General features: G+C 34.6%; 1 protein-coding gene and 1 pseudogene across 2 annotated transcripts; both read right to left on the bottom strand.

Annotated features, from left to right (window-relative positions):
• Positions 1-4,493: 4,493 nt before the first annotated feature.
• On the bottom strand, positions 4,494-7,138 carry LOC140814564 (cationic amino acid transporter 1-like; annotated as a pseudogene).
• Positions 7,139-11,061: 3,923 nt separating this feature from the next.
• On the bottom strand, positions 11,062-20,507 carry LOC140813565 (cation-chloride cotransporter 1-like). Of its 2 annotated transcripts, none has more exons than XM_073172131.1 (13): positions 20,062-20,507; positions 19,435-19,584; positions 19,125-19,203; positions 18,087-18,178; positions 17,211-17,325; positions 16,958-17,058; positions 16,779-16,840; positions 15,977-16,204; positions 15,552-15,666; positions 14,683-14,877; positions 13,200-13,600; positions 12,361-12,522; positions 11,062-12,261 (listed from the first exon to the last, which is right to left on the bottom strand). In XM_073172131.1, exons 1-13 carry the CDS (start codon positions 20,256-20,258, stop codon positions 11,180-11,182), a joined length of 2,979 nt encoding a protein of 992 aa, XP_073028232.1. In that variant the 5' UTR covers positions 20,259-20,507; the 3' UTR covers positions 11,062-11,179. The 2 variants fall into 2 exon arrangements, with proteins under 2 accessions (XP_073028232.1, XP_073028233.1); XM_073172132.1 differs by having other exon boundaries at positions 19,435-19,562; positions 20,062-20,200.
• Between the last annotated feature and the right edge of the window lie 649 nt (positions 20,508-21,156).

Raw genomic sequence — 21,156 nt, 5'->3', positions numbered from 1 at the left:
CGGTTATTTCGGTTTTGGTATAATTATTTAAATTAATAATATAAATACATTGTAAAATATAATATGTTAACTTTCTATATGTTTTCTTAGTAAAATATTTAAATAGAAGGTCTAAATTAATTGAACAAACAACAATCAACTAAAAATTGTTCAAAATGGTTTTCATTCACTAAATATCATATCAAAATATATAATATAAATAAAAATATAAAAAAATTATTAATTTAATGAAATTTCGGTTTTTTTCGTATATAATCCAAAACCGAACCAAATAAACTTCGGTTTTAACATTTATATCCGAATTACAAAATTCGGCTTTCGGTTCGGTTCGGTGTTCGGTTTTTTCGGTTTGGATTTTCGGTTTTTTCGGTTTTATTCAAAGTTTGAATACCCCAAACTATGAATGTCAGAAGCATGTTTTGAAAAGATCAATTTAAGAATAGAGTACTAGGACTTTCAGCTTTTAGGTTGTCGAACCAAGCTGAAGTGAGTTTGTACAAGTCGTTGTACCGATCAAATCTTCTAGTAAAATCATTCTGGAAACAAAAGGATGGGAAACGTATAAGCTTAGCATTTGAACTTCCATAAACAACTTCTTACCTCTTTGTTTACTACTAATTATTTGATATGCTAAGTTTATCATCCGTGATGATATATTAACTGAAATAAATCTAGTGTTGTTTTTCATATTCACTAAGTAATCTGAGAAGTTTCCGCACTTAAAACACGTTTATAGTAGCTCAAATTATTCAGTCTGATTGGAATATCGTTTTAAGTTGTTAACAAAGTTTAAGCTTAGCATTATTTGACATTGTTTCATAACAGTTAATTCACTCTCCCTCTAAATTGTTATCTTCGAACCTTTCAATTGATATCAGATCGAGGTTATTCCAATATCTGATATATTAAATGACTTTCTTTAAAAAAATTCTTATGTTTTCAAAAGACTAATATGATGATTGAAAAATGCAAATGCAGACACATTCAACTGGTACCCAGTCCTATTTGGGTCTAAACGGGATTAGTCCATTGAGAACCTACACTTGGATCAGTTGACAACCTGGCCTCATTGTTTGTTTTGGAAAGGCTGTGCAAAAACACGTGTTTGTGTGTGTGTGAAATGGAATGTTATTTAGCCTTTCTGTCATCATTGGTTCGCATATATCTCTTATCAACATGCTTGCAGTTGTAGTATTTATAGAATTTAGCCATTCCTGAGTTGTGTCTTGCCTGATTTAATCTGCGATCAAACCAGTTGGGCTTGACATATGAACTCTCTAGTGTATATTCAATACCAAACTTTTTGCCTTTGTTCATCAGTTCGACATGTTTATCAACTTGATCAACCGACTTCTGATATTCATATATCGTATTGGACTTTACAGGGTGAATGTATTTCCTTTTGCACAGATTCAGTTTCGATTGAGTACTGCAGTCAGTAGGATTGCTATCATTACCACTGAAGCCAAGACCAGTTTGGTATCTTGAGTACTTCTGCAGCTCTTATATTTTCTCAAGACTTGCTCATAACTTATTTCAAATGGTAATCAGTTCAGCTAGTTTCTTATTCTCAGAAATAAGCCATTGATGTTCATTCAGTACTTTTTCATTTTCAGCTTTCAGTTTTGCAATTTGTGCCTGAAGAATTAATACTTCACCCGACTGTTCCCAGTTAGGCTCAGCATCATTGTCAGTTTGGCTTGCTTGTTTTGCTTTCACTTACTCGAATGATTGAGAAAGTCTTTTGTACTTTATTACCATGTCATTGAGTGCAGTGATAAGATCATTGAGTGTAAAATCATTTGAGATAAAATCAAATACTTCATCATAGGTAGATTCCAGCTCAGCATCAGCTTTGAGACATTGTACCACCTTTCATCACATTCACGGGTCGAGAAGTCTGACTCGAATAAGTCAGTCTCAGAGTCAGCCCACTTGGCTTTGCCCTCTTCAGCAACAAGCACATTCTGATTTCCTTTCTTTCTGAATGATCTCATGTCATCCTTGGACTTTTTCTTCTTGTCATGAAGTCGACCTTCTTTGTCAGTTGGCCTCCTCCTCTCTTTCTTCTTTGACTTGGGATAGTCAGCAAAGTGTTTGTCCTCATTGATGAACTCTTTCTTGTGATGACTACAGCTGCTTGGGCTTTGAAAGTTACCTCGATTCTTTCGTAATAACTTCCCAAATTTCTTTGCAAACAATTGTATTGCATCACTGTTTAATCGCTTAGCTGACTTCTCTTTTGAGGCCTTTGTTTAGTAGTTGCAACAGTCAAAGCCTTTGTTAGTTTGATTGAAGATTCGTCAGTTCTTGTTTCTAATTCGAATTCATATGCTTTTGTCTTGACATCTCATTTTCTGGGAATGCCATCATGATTTTCAAGGCTATTTCTCTATTTCCATATCCATTTCCAAGAGCACCACTTTCAATAATAATACAACTCGCTCTTTCATCTTGATACTATCAAATTTGTGGATTGTCACAGACAATTTATTTTTATTTGGCAGTGAGAAACATTTTGAATTTACTGAAGGTATTATTGTCCAAAGTTTTATATAATATGTCTTTGGCTACATTATCCATATTCGTCTTCATCTTGTCCTCATTAGTCTATTACATCCTTGATTTTTCGATCATATGAGGAGAATCGTTAGAAATGTCAATAGCCTTCTGTGATGACATACCACGTATCATCGTCTTGACCAGCTAAAGGAGCATGCATCCTGATCTTCTAGTCATCAAAATTTTTAGAGAACATTGAGATCTTACTGAATGATGTCATTTAGAATTTTTTTTAAGAGACAAGAGTAAACCGCTCTGAAAGCACTTGTTAGGATCGAAAATAAATTGGGTGAATAAATTTATCTCAAAATATTTCGGTTGTGTTAGCAACACAGAAACTTTGTTCTTTTCATTTGGGTTCTTAGCAAGTTAGTCACTGTGAACTATGCGGAAGTAGGTTTACTGAAACTGGTTGAACAAATGTTTCATCAAGAAAATCAGTAAAGAGAGTATACTGAAAGTAAAAATGCAAAAGATTGTTTCCGGATGCTAGGAGATTTCAAAACTCCTACGTTACCCCCTTCTTCCTCACGAAATGTTTGCACTAAAATACTTTGCTAATTACAAATAATTTGAAATCACCTACTTCAGTAGAACTTAACACTGTCTATCTGAAACTCTTAGTAAAACTTCAATCGTTACTTTGAACAGTAAAACTTCTTACTCTTAATTACACAAATTTCGCAGAGAAATTCTAAGCACGAATATGATCCTCAAAATGATCTATTAATGATATATCAGTGTGTGCTGGGTTTTTCATTTGACTTTTTAAAAGCTTTTACAGAGAAAATCGGTTTGCTTTGATAATCCAAAAATAGATGGTATAACTGTTTAATTTTGAGCTTGTTCAACTAATTTATTTATAGTTTTAATCTGTAACAATAATTTTTTCAAAATATATTTGTTTCCAAATGCATTTGTTGTCATGTCGTCGTCCTTTCTGACATGTTCTGGTAGTGCGTCGAAACATTACATTCTGTTTAAGTTTCAATCATTGTTAGTACGGAAAATATTATCCGATATTTCAGCTGGTTCTGATCTTTAATCATTGATCATACTAATTCTTCATGGAATTATGAATTCGATCTGACCGATCAATTAGATAAACTGTCAATTGGGTTTCATCAATCGACTTTGAATTGGTTTGACTGTCAATATCCTTCTTATGTTTTATCAGTCTGGATTTGTAGTTAGTTAGGCTTCTTAATTCAGTTTTCCTCCAAGAATTAAGCTCGGTTAGGTTTTATAATTATCTTTTAAATCAATAACTTTATTTAATCACCAAAACATAAAACGATCCAACAAATATAATAAAATGAAAGATGTAAATAAATAGACAAAAATTATAAAACTAAATAACTGTATACATATATTTAAAATATCGATTATAATTGTATGTTATTTTAAAACAAAAAATAGATTAAATAAACACTAGTATTACTAAAATAATATTTTTAATAAAGTTCAAATTCTAGATAATCACGTGTGTGTATAAAACCAAAAATTAACTTTAAGGTTTTAAAAATAAGAAAATTAATTTTTCAAAAAATTTTAAAATAAAAAAATTTCATAAACGAGTTTACTTGTTCATAGCCAGTCCGACCGGTTTTTGATCGGATTTGACTTGTTTTGACCGTTTGATCATTAAAATGTTTTTGAATATGTTTTTGGACCAGACACGTGACCGGTTCACGATTGAACCTGTCAGTCCGAGTTTGAAACATTGTCATGACATGATTATAGTTGATATTTGACTAAAATTGACATTTTATATATAATATTTTTCTTAAAAACCAATTATTTGGAAACAAACAAGTTAACTTAGGTCGATCAACAATGCGATAACCTTACTAACGTGCCAGTTTAGATTATTCAACAACACTATGACCTTAAAATTACAAAATGCGGGTGAGGTTTATGTCCAATGCCTCCATCGCACTAGTAACTCAATATGTGCCAAGAACTACAATAATCTTTTACTGAAATGAGAATGAAAGAAACATGTTTTGAATTAAAAAGTTAGTGAACACTACACATCTGCCATAAGACTAGAAATCATTCTAATTACCAGTTGAAGTAGTATCTATTGACGTTTCTCCGGCTTCAGCATTCTTATATGGAGTGTCCTCTATTGTCTTCACTTGGATGGCCATGGCATTGTCGTATGAAGCGTGCAGCCCGAACAAGAAATAATAGAAAAGGAGGAATAGAGTCCAGATTCCAAACCTAATGAAGGATTCCTGATCTATTGATCCAAGAAGGAAGATGTTGATGGCAATTGATGCAGATGCAACCATGGAACGAATGGGGTGCCCCAAAGCTTGGGACTACAGGCCTGAGGGACTGAAATCCACAGTCCTGCAGTGGAGAAGAGCCATATAGGTACTGTTATGCAATAGGCAATCCAACCTTCACTGAGCGCCCAGTAGATGGAAGTGACCATTGAGGATCCGAGTATAAGCAATATGAAGGCGATTAGTTTGTTTCGGTATTGTTTTGTGGTTTCACCACTTACGTAGTATCTACGAACTAGAATGGCAAGGGCAACAAGCATGAAGATGAAGAGTGTGGAGATTGAGAGTAAGTTGGATAGGATGTCGAGTTTTGTGAAGAAGCAGATGATTGCGGTGGCAGCAAGCATGGCAATGGTGGCGTTAATAGGCGTTCCGGTCTTTTGATCAACTTTAGCGAACCATGGGGGCATCATGTGTGTACGTGCAATATGGGTGAGGTAACGGGCTTGTCCCACTGCACTGACTAGCAGCACGGAAGTCATGCCTTTCAATGCTCCTGCAGCAACGATGTACTTAGCCCAGTTCCACCCCACCATCTCAAATGCTCTTGAAAAGGGAGCATCAACATCGATCATATGGTATGGCTGCATCAGGCAGAGAGTAATAGCTAATAAGCAGTATAAAACTGTAGTGATCATCATGGAACCGACAAGACCGATGGGGATATCTTTTGCCGGGTTCTTGGTTTCCTCGGCCATGGTGGAAACAGCATCAAATCCAACATAGGCGAAAAACAAGACTGCTGAAGCTTTGAAGATTCCGCGGGGACCGAATGGTGCGAAGGGAGTGTAATTACTGGTGTCGGCTTTGATGAGTCCACATATGATGATGAAGATGATAACGATGAGGTGGACTACTGATGCGACATAGTTAAGACGAGAAGAGACCTTTGTGCTAGAAACTGCGATTATGCATATGATTATGACAACAAGGACGGCTAAGGGGTCAAGATGGTTGTACCCATCAGCTAGACCATTGACGTGGATGCGGAAATCTTCGGGCTTATGGTTGCAGAGTGTGGCAAAGTAGGAGGTCCAAGAACGTGCAACTGCTGCGCCACCGATGACATACTCGAGAAGGATATTTCCGGCAGCAATGAAGGCTACGAAATCTCCAAGCTCCACCCTTAAGTAAGAAAATGAACCACCTGCAAAACAGGAGGCAAATCAAACAAAAATAATATGATAGCTAAACAAAGTTGGACCAGACACTCTTACAATGTTAGGCCAACTAGGCCCAAGTACTTTGGGGATCACTAGGATCAATAAGGTGATCCGGCTTGAGATTATTTTTATCTGCAAAGCATGGAAGAACAAAACAATGAACTCACCTCCTCAAGTAAGGTGGTTATTTTTTATTTTGAAAAACGTACTAAAGAATATTTTCTGCATCCAGCAAAAATAAATATCATAATAATTCTACTAATTAATTAATTCCACTGATTTCATTGTTGAGTCATAACGGACTCCCGACAAATTATATGAAAGCTGTGATGGGTTTGTCATACCTGCAACGGGGATTTCGACAGCGAACTCCGTGTAGCAAAAGACAGAAAGCAAGGCGGAGAGACCAGAGACAGCGTAGGATAGCACAACGGCGGGACCAGCATCGTCACGCGCCTCTATGCCTGTGATAACGAATATTCCGGCACCGATGACTGCGCCCATTCCGAACCACATCAAGTCCCACCACGAAAGCGTCTTCTTCATGGCATTCCCACTACGAGCCTTCGCATCTATCTCCGCCTGCACGTTCGACCGTGTCAGCATCCGGTCTACCAATCGAAACGGTGTCTGTTTCAGAGCATTTACGTAATTGTCCACACTCTGGAACGACTCCTCCGGGAAAAAATCATCCTTCGTGCACGAGCATACTCTCCTCCTAGTTAACCCCGATGACCCCCCATTAGCCTCCATTGCTCCCGCCATATTTTCCTGTTTATATTATATTATCTTTTTCTTACTCCCCTGCAACACTGAGGGCAAGATATTGAGTGAGACGTACATTTTTAAAAAAAAACAAAAAACAAAAATACGAGGCGATCAAACAGCAGATTCTTCGCAAGTAATATCACCGCAGAGGGCTATATATCTGACATTTTATCTACAAGATTCCAAATATCAACGCCATCAAATAAAATAGGGCGACGGATATTTTCACACGCTGAAATGCTGCATATTCTCATTCAGAAATGGATCGTACCTGAATGCAGAGGAAACGATGATCGGAGGGAGAGCGAATGATTGTTATTATGAATAGAATAGAGAAAGGAGTTTGCTGAACAGAAGGAAAAGTTGAAGGGTTTGAGGTTTTATGGACACCAAACAAAATAATGGCTTTTTTCTGGGTATAAATCTTGGGAGATTTATATCAAGAAAAATAAATAATTCGAAATCCATAAGTGGAACACAGTTTCTAAATTATTGATATATATTTTTCAAAAACAAAAAAAGTATTTTCTATAACAAACTCACTACCAAATTTGACTTGATTTCTTGCCTAAATATGTGGCTACTGATTTAATAAAATGGCACTTTTTAAAAAAAAAAAAAATTACAAAAATACAAACCCGCGTATCATTATCAATTCTATATTTTTTTTATATAAAAGTGTGGATGAAGAGTTCTTTGCCATAATCCACTAATTTCGAACATTATTAAGGATAATGTTTTTCAATTATGAAAAGTCCACATGATTTTCATTCACATAACTTATAAAATGCTAAAAAAATATGCTAAAATGATATATTTGTAAAATATAAAGACATACATATAAAATCAAATCAACTTTTATTATTAATCTATACATATATCTATATTTATATATATCAACATTTTCATCACATCCAATAGGTGAGTGACACTTCATCAGTGCTCACATAGATGTGCACGGTAGGTGTGCAGCATATCAAACTATATATATATATACATCAATGAATATTAATGATTTTTCAATGGTTAAAAAATATATTAATTTATTACTGATAATGATCACAAAATTTAATGGCAAATAAATGTCTCTACTATTAATTATAAGTTTTCACAACTTTTACGGATAATTAAATTTTTTTCGAATACACTATCATTATCATCTGTTTTTGTTACTAGATTCAACGTGCATGTCAATTTTTGTGGACAATTTTATATTATGAATTGTCCACTTTCTCCTTATCGCATATATTTCAAAAGAACCCTAAAAAAAGGGATGATGTTTTTGTAAACTAAATTACTATGAAAATAGCAAAATTATTAAAACATGAGATATATGTCTTATATTTATTAAAAAAGAGTACAACACTAAGAGAACATCTAGACGATATGTTTATGTGATAAATAAAATTAAAAATAATATATTATTTAATTTAAAATCATAAAAATTGTCGATAACTTTTCAATTTTTAATTGTATTGTGAATTTTATTAGAATTTTGAAAATTTATTAATAATTAAAGATATCATAATATGGAGTAAAAATTATAAATTTATTAAAATTTTAATAATATTATTAAACTGAGTTAGTCTCAGACCGTCTCACAGGTCATAATCCGTGAGACGGGTCAACCCTACCCTATATTCACAATAAAAAGTAATAATCTTAGCATAAAAAGTAATATTTTTTCATGGGTGACCCAAATAAGAGATCCGTCTCACAAATACAACTCGTGAGACCGTCTCACACAAGTTTTTGTCAATTAAAAAAATAATATTACTACTCCACTAAATATGTTTCATGTGAAATCATTTATTAGATAGATTTTACGCAATGATAAAATTAAATTAAATTATATTCTTTATAATTATATATATAAAGGGTTGGATGAATAAAGTTTTAATTATGAATCATCAAATTTATCTTTCGCTCTATATATTTTACAAAAACGCTGAAAATTGACTTGATTATTTCTTTAAAAATTAAATTAAATTATTAAGATATGATACAATTTTGAAAATATCATTTGTTTTGTTGGAAATAATGAAAGATGTCTAAAGAGATTTGTTAAAATATATATCATTATTTGAATATTTGTACAGAGATTTTGAATTTTCATTTTGAAAATTATAATTGAAAATACGATAAATCTTTGGCAAAAATTTGTGGGAGACGGTCTCACAGGTCGTATTTTGTGAGACAGATATCTTATTTGGGTCATGCATGAAAAAGTATTACTTTTTATGCTAATAGTATTACTTTTTATTGTGAATATTGGTAGGGTTGACCCGTCTCACAGATAAAAATTCGTGATACTATATCACAAAATACCTATTTTAAATCTTTTGAATAAATCTTTATCTACAAGAAGTTTATTAAGAAGAAGGTATCATTTTGTTAATGTATATATGATAATTTGATACTAATGTTTGAAATAATTATCTCAGTTGATAAAAACATCTTTGATAAGTTTAGAGATCAGAATTGAATTGATAAGTTTAGAGATCAGAGTTTTCAATTTGGAACATATTATACAATAATATATAAAAATGGTATTGGATGAAATTATTGTGAATAGTGATGGAGGCAACCACAATATAAATTGTGAAAAATATTTCTTTTTAAATAAAAATAATACTCCATGCATTAAATATCTCATGTAAACTTATCTATTAGATAGCGTTTATGAAATAAATAAAATTAAATTATTTTAATTGTAGTGATGTGATGTTTAAGAAAACTCTTACAGTTTTTTTGTATTGAGTTGATTAAGGAAAACCAGAAGCTAAGAAAAATCAGAATCATGACTTTTGGTATTGAACTATTTAAGGAGAATCTGGACATATCTTAAGAAGAAATGAAAGTAGACCGAATTGAGAATGAAGTAACACAGAATCAGAAGCAGTAGTTATAAAGTTAGTCTTTTATGATAATCTTGATAATCTGTTACACTAGTGATATCTATTTAGTTTGTATTATCTGATGTCTCTATTTATTGTAGTCGTTCTGTATAGTAATACACTTTATTTAAAATCATTAAAGGAATCGTATAAATAATTAATTGATCACTACCATTTTGGGTACAAAAACAAATAACAAGTCTATTCTTGGATTCAGGTACTCGTAACGAAAAAAAGAGTCATTTTCATTCAAACGTTGAAGATGATTTAAAAAAATGCTTTATGATGTGTTCACAAACACTTACCTTTTTGTGAAATTGTGAAATCACTCACACCTTCTAGTTTATCATACTGAAAGTCTACAAAAAAACCAACACACGCTATGAAGTTCTATCAGATTCAGAAGATCATATGTGTCATTATTGTTTTTACATTTTTCATTATATTTACCGGCGGAAAAGTATGAAAAGTTTGCAATTTGTAGAAAGAATCTTTCCAAAAATCAAAATTCATTAAGTGAGTTGTAATATAGAAGTTTCAGTAGGCAAGAAGTAAGTCCTACTGAAGTGAGTTTGTAGAAATGTATAATAATCAAAATCTTTTAGTGATACATTCTAGAAATAAAGAAAGGGATAGAAATATATCATTTAAAAAAGTTATAAAATCTCTAGATTGAATTTACTCTACCGAATGTATAGCCAGCTCATGGTTGATTCTCCCACACGAATTAATCAGATTCTACGAACAACAAATCTTTGCATTTCTTTTATTTACTTGAGAAATAAAATTGATCATGTAACGTAAAATAAGAAATACCGAACCTTCACGTATTTTAGATCGTTTTCTACCCATTAGTTAAAAGAGTGACAGTTTATTCGATATATACATATAATAATAAATAATAATACTTCTCACAAAATCGTTTAAAAATTGACCTTTTGGATTTCGTTTATATCATAACCATAGTCCCTAACCTTAGTAGCAATGGGGTGGGTGGGTATACTTAAATAGTTGCTTTAATATGTTTAATTTTTCTCTCTCGGGCATAAATTTTAGATATATATACGGAAAATCTACGACGGCTCACTTAGTTTCTAATAGGTGATTCACATCATAATCGAACAAAAAACAGATATGGATTAGTTGCAAGGTTTAAAAAGAGGGGACTAATTAACTTAGCTAGTTAAAAGGTATTACGTTTCGAGTCTTAGCATCTTTTGGATATGTCAGTGTTTATTTTTGGATGGCCATTAATTTTATGTCCAAGTAGTCGGAACACAAAAAAACCGCACTTATAATCTATCGAATAATGGAAAGAATAAACAAATATGACACACATAAACATACCATACCCGGGGCAAAATAATAGAAACGAGGGAAGCTGAAAATGCCACTAGGTATCTTTAAAAACCGGGGGTAAAGCTAAAAGTACATACTTAGAGATGATTGAAGTTATCGACCAATGCAAGATAAAGATACGTCCGTATCGAGTAAACTATGTGAACAATGTAACGACGTCTCTACGGTATCCTCGAACCATCAAAAGACGAGGCACATTTTCAACCAAGACATCCATGTACTCCATATAAAAATAAGCAGGATGGCTCAAAGGAGGCGCCGGAAGACTTACCAGGACAACAGCAGCCATTCTAGAGTATCTAAGTATCGTTGAATTAAGCTTGAAAGTGGTGTATAGGAATTTTTCTACTTGCTGCTCGTTAACAACAACTGGCTTACCATCAGCGAGCAAAGGCGTCCCTTCTTTTCTAGCCCTTTCATTCATTTCGTCAAGCTTACTAGCAATTCTCTCTTGTGCACTGGTGAATGCCTCCACAGAATCATCCTGCTGCTCGGCTTGGGCATCCCACGATTTCATTGAGATGACGATTACCTCAGCTTGCATTCGAAGATCATAAAGAAACTTCTTTACATCCACCTTGAGTTCCTCTGCATCAGAATCCTCTTCCGTGATACAGAAGACCTGGATTTTGCAGCTCTCAAAGCTCTCTTTCGTCAGGAGGAGCTGGGAAAGAAGCAGCATAAGACCGCCGTCTCTCACAATCCAATACAAATCGATGGTCCCATATTGTCTCTGATACTCGTTAGGCCACTCATCGAGACCCTTTACGATAACAACTGCCTTGTTTGCAACAATGCAATCATTTATTATACTGACAAATGTGGCTGGTATTTCAGTTAAATTTTCCCGGCGCCAGATCTCAGGGTATCGCATCACCACAATATTAGGCTTCAGATTTCCAAGGCCCATTGTCTGAACAATACCTCGGAAGCCATCAGACATTGAAGGGGCGACAACTATCTCAGCAACACCTTCACATTTTTTGTAGTCAATGTAAGTACCGAGAGCCCTGCATGCAGCCTTTGCATCTTCAGCACACTCATGATAGTCCCCATCTAAAATAGAAACAAATATTGACATTCCCCTGCCTTTTTTCTTCATACAATTGGCAAAGTCTGCAAGCTTAGGATGGCAAGGTACATTTTCAGGCAATTTGCCCCAAGGCCGGCAAAATATGAGAGGAATGGGATACCAGTTCTTTGGATGTACTTGGCTAGCTGAAAATACAATTGCACTGTGAGAATGATGACACGAATAGAAAATTAATTAAACTGACATCAAAATCCTTGATTGATCAACTAGATAAGTATGCAAACCTCCTAAAGATCGCAGGCTTCTAAGAGCAAGTTGAAAGTATGCACTCTTGAAACCATCACCCCAGTCTCCTGCTTTCCCTTTGATGCCCACATAATAATATATTAGAGTCGCCAAGGCCAGAGACACCACAGTGAAAGTCCAAGATATTAAAAACATAATCACTGAAAAGGAAAAATACAGTAAAATAAGAAAATATTTAGTAAAAATTGCGCATATGATAAAGAACGAGAAATAAATTATATTGCTAAGAACTTCACATGCCATGATTAGAATTCGTTTGCTAATCAATTCATCCACCTCAATTGAGGGAATGCCGAAACGAGTCATGCAGGTCAATTATATCAACATTTAAATGGAATACTAACCAAATACCCAACCAACAGGATTAAAGACAACTCGAATATCCAATTTCCAAAGGAATATGAAGTAAACCACAATTCCTTTCTTTTGTTAGCCGACAGACAAATTTTGATTTTTGATCTAATCAACAGACAGAATGTACATGAGTCTCTCCAACAATCTAGGTGAATGAGCAGGGCCAGAATTGTGAAAGCGGATAATTAAAGTTACATCATGCATATATCTTGGGATCACCAAGGAGGTTCATTCAATAAAAATAAAAAAATTAATGTCATATCTTTTTCTCAGCACTCAATAGCCAACGAAAGATGAAGATAAAAAGGAATAAGGAAATCTACTAATAAATCCCTCTCCCTCTCATTTGCACTAATAGGCAGAACCAGAATATTGAAGAACAAGTGTCAAACTTAACCATCTCCAGCACATTCTAAACTAAATTTCATCCTGCATACCAAGAAATGTAAGCATGGAAACTAACCTACACAGATTAATGCTCCAATGAGAGAGAGGCTCCAGTGATGAAATTTCCATCGAGGACGCCAGCTGGGAGCATCTAACAAATCCAAAAGAAAGCAGGACAGGTTGACACCCGCATAACACAAAAGGTAAAACATTGTTATGGTTGGCGTGATAAGATCCAGATTGCCAATAACTACACATCCAATGCAGAGGAAGGCAGTGAATAGAGTAGCAATATGAGGCTCACTCCCATCTGCCACTTTAAAGCAGTTCAGCACAGGTAGGATGTCATCATTGGCTATTGCTGCAAGAAGTCGGGGGGCACCAGTCAAACTCTGTAGAGCTGCGCCTAAGGTAGAGAGTATAATACCAATATAAATTATGGAAGGGAAAGGCCAAGCAACAGTAGCTGTAAGTAGCCTGCACACACAGCTCAATCAAGTCCTTATACAGGACAACTTCAATTAATTTGAAAATCTGAATAAAATATAATTTGAACGAAAACAACCAACTTGTCCATAAGGCCAGGAATAAGCATTTGATAATCTGTAAAATTCCTGTTACCTAGAAGTGCATAATGTGAATTTGAGTTCCTTTTGGAACATTTTAACAAAGCACTGTCATTAATATACAGCCATAAAAGTCCTAGAACCTCTAAGGCCCCCATAAAAGCACTGTTAGGGCTTTGTTAAAAGCTGCACTTTATTCACTCTACATAAATAAACATTACAGAAGTTTTATTTATTGGCCATCAAACTAAACATCACACAAAAATATTGTGAAAAAGATATATAAAGCTAATAAGTATGACATCCCGATCTTTTGAAAGTAGTCCCACTTTCTTAAATTTGCCATTACTTCACAACAGTCAGAAGGATGCGACCTAGGTTAAACACCATCAACTCCTTCAAGAGCAGAAGTTGGTGAAACGTATTACTGTGTACATAGCACTCAAAACCCTGCAACTGTATCCACAACGTCTTCAACATACATATTGTCTATGTTTTAAAAAACTTGATCTAATAACTTCAAATCCATAATTTAAAATTCAAAGCACTTGTTATGAATCATATCGAACTACTAAAGACTTCAAAGATGTTATCAAATAGATATAAGCAATTTGGATCATCATTCAAATCAGTACCATCAAGTCCTTCCCTAATATTCATTTCCAATTATTAAGCACACATTCTAATGTTCAACATTTGCATAGTAGACGCCAGATCTCGTGTCAAACGTCAAGCTCCTGCACATTACCAAAAAATCCTTTCCAGTACTACAAATATATCCTCCAAAGCAACAGAATCTTATAATCATAACTATTAATAAAAATGAGAATAACATTAGTAAGATCACTCAGACTAGTTCTTGATCATAACCTAGCCAGTAACAGGTAGCACACAATTGCAGCATCAGCACAGTACATGAGAAGAAAGGAGAAAACATAAACAGCTAAAGTATGCAGCAAATGCAGCACAAACTGAGAATTTGCACCGACATACCTGTCAGTCAAAAGTTTCTCCCTATTTGCAAGAGCACCAAAAAAGACCACAGAAACAAGATATAGACCAGAAGTTGTCAAAGTTGCGGCTAAGGTCCCAACAGGAATGGATCGTTGAGTATCCTTGAGTGAGGCAGAACGATTTGAACCAGCCATAATCCCGGTGACAGCTGGGAAAAAAAGTCCTACTAGTGCACTGAAAGTAAAGACAGTTAGAACACACACATCAAATATTCTTTGTTTCATTCAAGCTATATTATGTTGATATCTATAATAAAATCACATTTGAGACCAGGCTATCATGTGAGGAACACATGCTTATGGTATTTGTAAAGACCTTTTCACATCTTTGAACATGGTTAAGACCAGGTTTCTCGAAGGTTATCAAAATTTATTTATTCAACAGCAGCAAGCTTCTCGACAATGTTTTACAGTCAAAAATCATGTTTTTTAGAAACACGATTCTAAAAGAAATATTATGGACCAGTAAGAAGGGGGTAACCGATTATAAAAATATACAACATCTACTCATAATAACTGAAGAACACACACCCTCAGCAAAACAATCGACCTTTGTCTTGACATATTCACAATCTAATTGTAAATTAACAAAAAATTATCCTCGTGAATCAATGATGGAAGCCAACTTAGCCATGGAAAACAACTTGTTGCAACAGAATATATCAAGAGAATCCCAAAACATCCTTGGGAAAGAAAACATGTATGAAGGATGTTGACACAACAAAAGAAAAAAATGACCAAAAACAGCATAGTGAATTTAATGAGAACTGAGACTCTTAAACATGATAAAATATAAATCTAGATTCAGTAAAAAGAGAAAAAATAACTGAGATGTACTAGGTGCCTCACTTGAAGTTCCAGTATATTTTCCCACCGGGATCAGGGATTCCAGCATTGTTTGTTGTTTGATAGTCTGAACTCCAATTTTCCTTGAAAGAATCCAAACTCAAGCCCGTAATTCCAACTGTACAATTTTAGGAACACAAATGAGTCCAATAATACCCAATAAAATGAAAAGTGTGTATATATTCTTAGCAGTCTGAAATCCATTAAACTATTAAATAAAATGACCATTTCAATTCTATGGTATAGATATAAGACGAAGGCATCTTGGTTTTGGTTCCCGAAATAAACAAGGTTTGATGCTTGTTTTCCTTTTTTATATCTCAAACAATCATCTTCCCCAAAAATTATTTGTGTTGGGCTAAACGGGAGAACTTCCAACACATTTATAAAAATTATCAATTAATACAAAAACAAGTGAGGCAACACACCTGCTGGATGATCCTTCTTTGCCAGAAATATCCCAAGAAATATGCTGAACAATGAGAACACAACAGGTATAAGAAAGGCTGGTGCAACTCGATTGATCATTTTCACACCACCAAAGACTATGAAACAGAGGATGATGGTCACAATGATCCCATATATTTGCAAGTCATGCAAACTTGGGCTGGGAATAGGCTGTGCGATGCCAGTGTCATTTACCTTGGTAAAGGTTTCTGCATCAAAGGTAGTAAGATAAATTTGGATGAAATATCCATAATTTGTTTACAAACAATAAAAATCAGGAAAAACTATAGTGGAGACTCATAAAGATTTGGGCTTATCTTTAAGATTATTACAGTGGTGTAGATACGATATTTCTATCGGTGTAGTCTTAATGCTACAATTCATCAATCCTAGTCTAGAGAAATTCTCTCGTCAAATATAATTAATAGTTATGAGGTTGTCAGTTCATTCTTTAAATCACTTCAATCAGACTTTTTTCCAAGATAAATAAAGTAATAAGAACTTGTAACAAATAAAATCAGGCGACCATGCAAAGGCTTTAGCAGTATTGTATTCCCAGGGAGTACGACAAAAATCAAGGACGGACATATGAAAAAAAAACATTCCATCTCAATCTCAAAAGGTTTTACACTGTTTCTGTACTTCTCCTTTCAGGTAATTACAGCATACAGTGATGGTGATTGAGTGATTCAAAAGATCAAGGGAAGTGAAGAAGGTCTTCACAGAAGCAAAAAATAAAAATAAAAAAGGAGGTCTGGTCACAAAAAACCAATACAAGATTACCTCTGAAAAGCCCTGCTTCTGGAACAGCTTTTAGGAAGGTCTCCACAGCCCCCAAGACATAACTGTTAAATAAAACAATGAGAATTAAACATCAACAAATTACTAATTTCTTGGATCAAACTAACAGACAGATTGCAAAATACAACATCCATTCTCAGCCATCAACACAAGGCACTCACAGAGATCCTGCAACCGCATTTCCAAGGAAAAAGCATAGTCCAATACTTACTCCGACCTCAGGACCCAAGGCTCGACCTATAAGATAATAAGGCCCCCCACCCTGGAAACAAAAGTAGATGACGAATTTCATGATAATCAAGACTTTCCATAGTTGAACTTATAAATAAAATGTGTATGGGAAAAAACAACAATAACACAACTCCTTAGTTGAAGAAGCGAGCAGTACAACTAAAATACTCTATTAAGATGTACCTTCATTGCACCATTAGTAGCAATTGCACTCAGCGATATAGTTGTAAGGAAAGTACATGAACCACAGAAGGCGACAAGCAATAGAGATTCACCAATCCCAGCCATTCCTACAATCCTACATTTATAAGGCTGAATCAGAATGTAAATTCTAAAAAATTGAGCATCAGGGAAATATTCATGAAAAACTAGGCTAAATAAATAAATAACAGAGCGGGAGAGAGACATAAGCAAGGAGTGGCATTTATCCAATCTAGCTTCAACCATCAACCCTACAGAACCAAGAAACGCTTTTTCCATTTTCAAAGTGTTTGCATTTCCACTTGAAATTTCAACTCACTTTTCCAAACAAGCCACGTGAATATTCACATGAGTAACATTTTAAGCATATATCTACAAGCCAACAAAGTTAAAGCATCTGAAAAAATAAATTATTGAAGATATTTCTAAGTTGAAAGATTTTGTAGTTCACTCTGGGACATCATTTGCCTTTGTGGAGAAGGAGAGGGGCATAATCAATGTAAACAAACACATAAAAAGCATTATTAAGCCAGTGACCTTAGCTAGGTAGAGATAATGCAAAAGCGAAGTTTAGCTCAAGAGCAATGCAATCAGGACAGAGTTACAACTAACTACTAAGCCTGCTTGACTCAAAAAGTACATATACTTTTTCACAAGTTCTATACGTTGTAAGGAACCTATGAACCCAATATTAAAAATCCATAGTTCGAAAATTGAGATACAAGTAATCCATTGCAACTGGAGAAAAAAGAAGAAAGAAAGAAAGGACACAGTAACTTCTAAAACTAGGATGTCTTATCCTGGATTCCTTGCCTACACAACTTTGTTTCTGTGCACAACGGATTCCATGAAGATTACCAAGAAAATCTGATGTAGTAAATAATCCCCAAAATATTTTGCAAGCAAGGAACAAACACGCCCATCATGGTCCCCAATTTGACACCAGCGATCTGCATGATAAGTAATTTGGTTTAGACAGCATAGATAAAAGAATCAAGGTATTAACTTTCCGAAAACAATAAAAGACAGGAAAAGCCACAATCAGTATCTAAAATCTAAAAAGAACGGAACATATGGACGTAAGAATCATGTAACGTGCATTTACTTTAGTTCAAAGAATAAAAAATATGAAAAGGACAGAAGAAAATTTATTCAGCAAGTAGTGAGATGTGAAATCCTGATATTGGTATCTTCCTGCGCTTAAGGTGTACCATTCTCAGCCCTATCATCGTAGTCCATTATAAAGGTACAAATAAGTCAAGCCATTCGTGAGTAGATCAGTCAAAACTGGACTCGAGCTTGATTTGACCGAGGTCCGAGATCGAGTATTTTTTCAAGTCAAGTACGAGTTTCAATTATTTGTACTCGAGTGCTAACAATATATATATATATATATATTTTTATTTTGAAGTATGAAAAATAAATTATATTTTGTCAATACATACCCAAACCCGAGCTCAAAATCTATATATTAGAGTTCAGATTGTCGAGCTCGAGTAAATCGAAATATGTACGAGTCGATCTCGAACTTGAAATGGATTACTCGATCGAGTTCGATCTTGAGTAGACAATATTTAAATCAAATCGAGCTCGAGTTTTAAAATAAAGTCGAGCTCGAGTAGTAAGGAACTCGAGCTTGAGTCGGCTTATGTGCACCCCTATTTCAATACTCCACTCACATACTTTTCCACAGAATAATACAGCATGAGAACATCCAATTTGAAGTTCCACCCCTTCTCAAAATAATTAACAACAAAGACAGCAATTGATAATCAAATCACAAGTAGCAGAGTGCAGACCAAGTGACCAACACCAGAATACCTCCATGGTCATTTGCTATCAGACGGTAGCACAGAACCAAAGGGCAAAAATAAGATGGAATATATTTGTTGTTACCTTTGGACGGTCCAGATTAATATTCACATCCTCTCCATCTCTAGGACTAGATGGTGCTGGAATCTGATCGCTGACCATACTGAATACAGAAAATCATCAAGAAAAATAATATATTCTAATTTATCAAAAAATTTATAATCGCCTCTATCACTAATGGGACAAACATCCACATCTCAAGCCCAGGCGATATTGAAGGATAGCCGATAGTGGAAACACAATAATTTAGAAAAACCAGACCATAAGAAATGCCTCGTAATTTTCTGCCAGAAAAAAAATAAATAAATGGAAGAAGATAATCATTCATCCTTACATTCTAAGCCCCGGAATATTGACTAGCGAGTCAAGACTAAAAAATCCCAGTTTGGATTCCGTCTGAGACCCATTGACACCTTCAAGGTTTGGAACTGACCCATCTCGACCTTCAGGTAACATATTCGCCTGCATACCCACCTTAATTTTTCTGAAATACGAAGAGTGAGATTTATGCTTAATTTCAAGCTCCAAATTTCAATCAAAGATACTTTTACACAGATTTCTCTTGCCTACAAGTTTGTGGACAACCTTATGCCTCAAGGTCACTCATACATGCGACAAAAGTACACCAAAAAAGCCACATTTCACCAACATGATTGCTTAAACAAGACAATAACCAAAAAAAATTCATCGAACTAAGTAGCATAACAAAGACCAAACAATGAAAGTGTCTTATCAACTTATGTTCTACTTCAATGCGTGATGTCACATACAATTAAAGCTCGGTTATAATTTCTACGTAAATCATTGCACCTTGCTCTTCTAGCTCACACGGGCAACAAAATCACGCCTGAATAAATCAATCAATATGCACAGGCAGACAACAAGCCAAGAAAACAAACATAGAGCAAACGACATCTCAACCAAAAAATGAGCGAACAGAAGAAAATACAATAAAAATTACTTGAGATCGTTCCGATTAGAAAATGAATCGGAAGAAGAAGCGCCGCTGCTAGGATCTATTGACGACATGTCAAGAACGGCTCGATCTTGGTCGTGGGCAAATACAGGCCTGTACTTTCGGCCACCCGCACCCCTCCCTGATGAAAACTCATTGTCGTCTGACGTTTCTATATCCGCACCACCATTATCAGTTGCCATTACATTCAAATAAATTTTTTTTACTTTTATCTGTCTTTTTCCATATAAATATAGACGAAGATGAAAGAACAGCGGAAGAAGATACAGATCCAAGTGATCCGACAATATGAACAAAACGAAGAAGATCTCTGACCAGTAAAACACGGGAATTCGAAATGACGAGGGGATTGAAGTTTGAAAGGCTTGCTTCTTTGCTTGATTTTAGGGGACACGTATTCTTGTATAACGTTCGGGCTGAATTTTTTGTTGGGTCACAAAAATTTGTGAGCTACGTATTGGGCTTAAAAATATTCAAAATGGATAAAATTAAATTTGACACCGGGAAATTTGTTGAGTACGATATTATTACTAACTACACAGATATAATGTAATTGTTCGTGCTGTTGGCAAAACTTGAGATGAACCCGAGAATTGTTTATCTCGAGTAAAAAAAGTAAAAGAAACAACTAATTATATTTAAATAATTAAGACAACTATCCGCAATCCAAAATCTGAATTTTTTATTAATCGAAATGATAAAGGGGTTTGAAGTTTGAAAGGCTTGCTTCTTTGTTTGATTTTAGGACCACCCCTCTTACATAACTTTCGGGCTGAATTCTTTGTTGGGTCACAAAAATTTGTGAGCAACGTTATTGGGCTTAAAAATATACAAAATGATTAAACTTAAATTTGACTGGACCTATTCCAAATATATAATGTAATTGTTCGTAACAAGACTTGAGCATGCATATCAAACAAAGAAAGTACAATGAAACAACTAAATATACTAAAATAAATTAATTAGAACAACCATCGGTTATTATCACAGGACTCGAACCCGAGACCAATAAATGTCTGGGCCTCAACCTTAACCATCAGGCCAAGACCTCGTCAGAAATTTAATTGGAAATTGAAAATT

The sequence above is a fragment of the Primulina eburnea genome, chromosome 15, assembly GCF_022965805.1.
Source record: "Primulina eburnea isolate SZY01 chromosome 15, ASM2296580v1, whole genome shotgun sequence".
Taxonomy (NCBI): Eukaryota; Viridiplantae; Streptophyta; class Magnoliopsida; order Lamiales; family Gesneriaceae; genus Primulina; species Primulina eburnea.
This window is presented reverse-complemented; position numbering and strand designations above follow the sequence as displayed.

What these genes read in the sequence shown, in the direction of transcription:
- LOC140813565 (XM_073172131.1), bottom strand. Translation starts at nt 20,258, where the DNA reads ATGGCAACTGATAATGGTGGTGCGGATATAGAAACGTCAGACGACAAT. An exon ending in AATGCGGTTGCAGGATCTCT is followed by an intron (nt 16,841 to 16,957) that starts GTGAGTGCCTTG and finishes TTTATTTAACAG; the next exon opens with TTATGTCTTGGGGGCTGTGG. An exon ending in AAAATATACTGGAACTTCAA is followed by an intron (nt 14,878 to 15,551) that starts GTGAGGCACCTA and finishes CTTTACTTTCAG; the next exon opens with TGCACTAGTAGGACTTTTTT.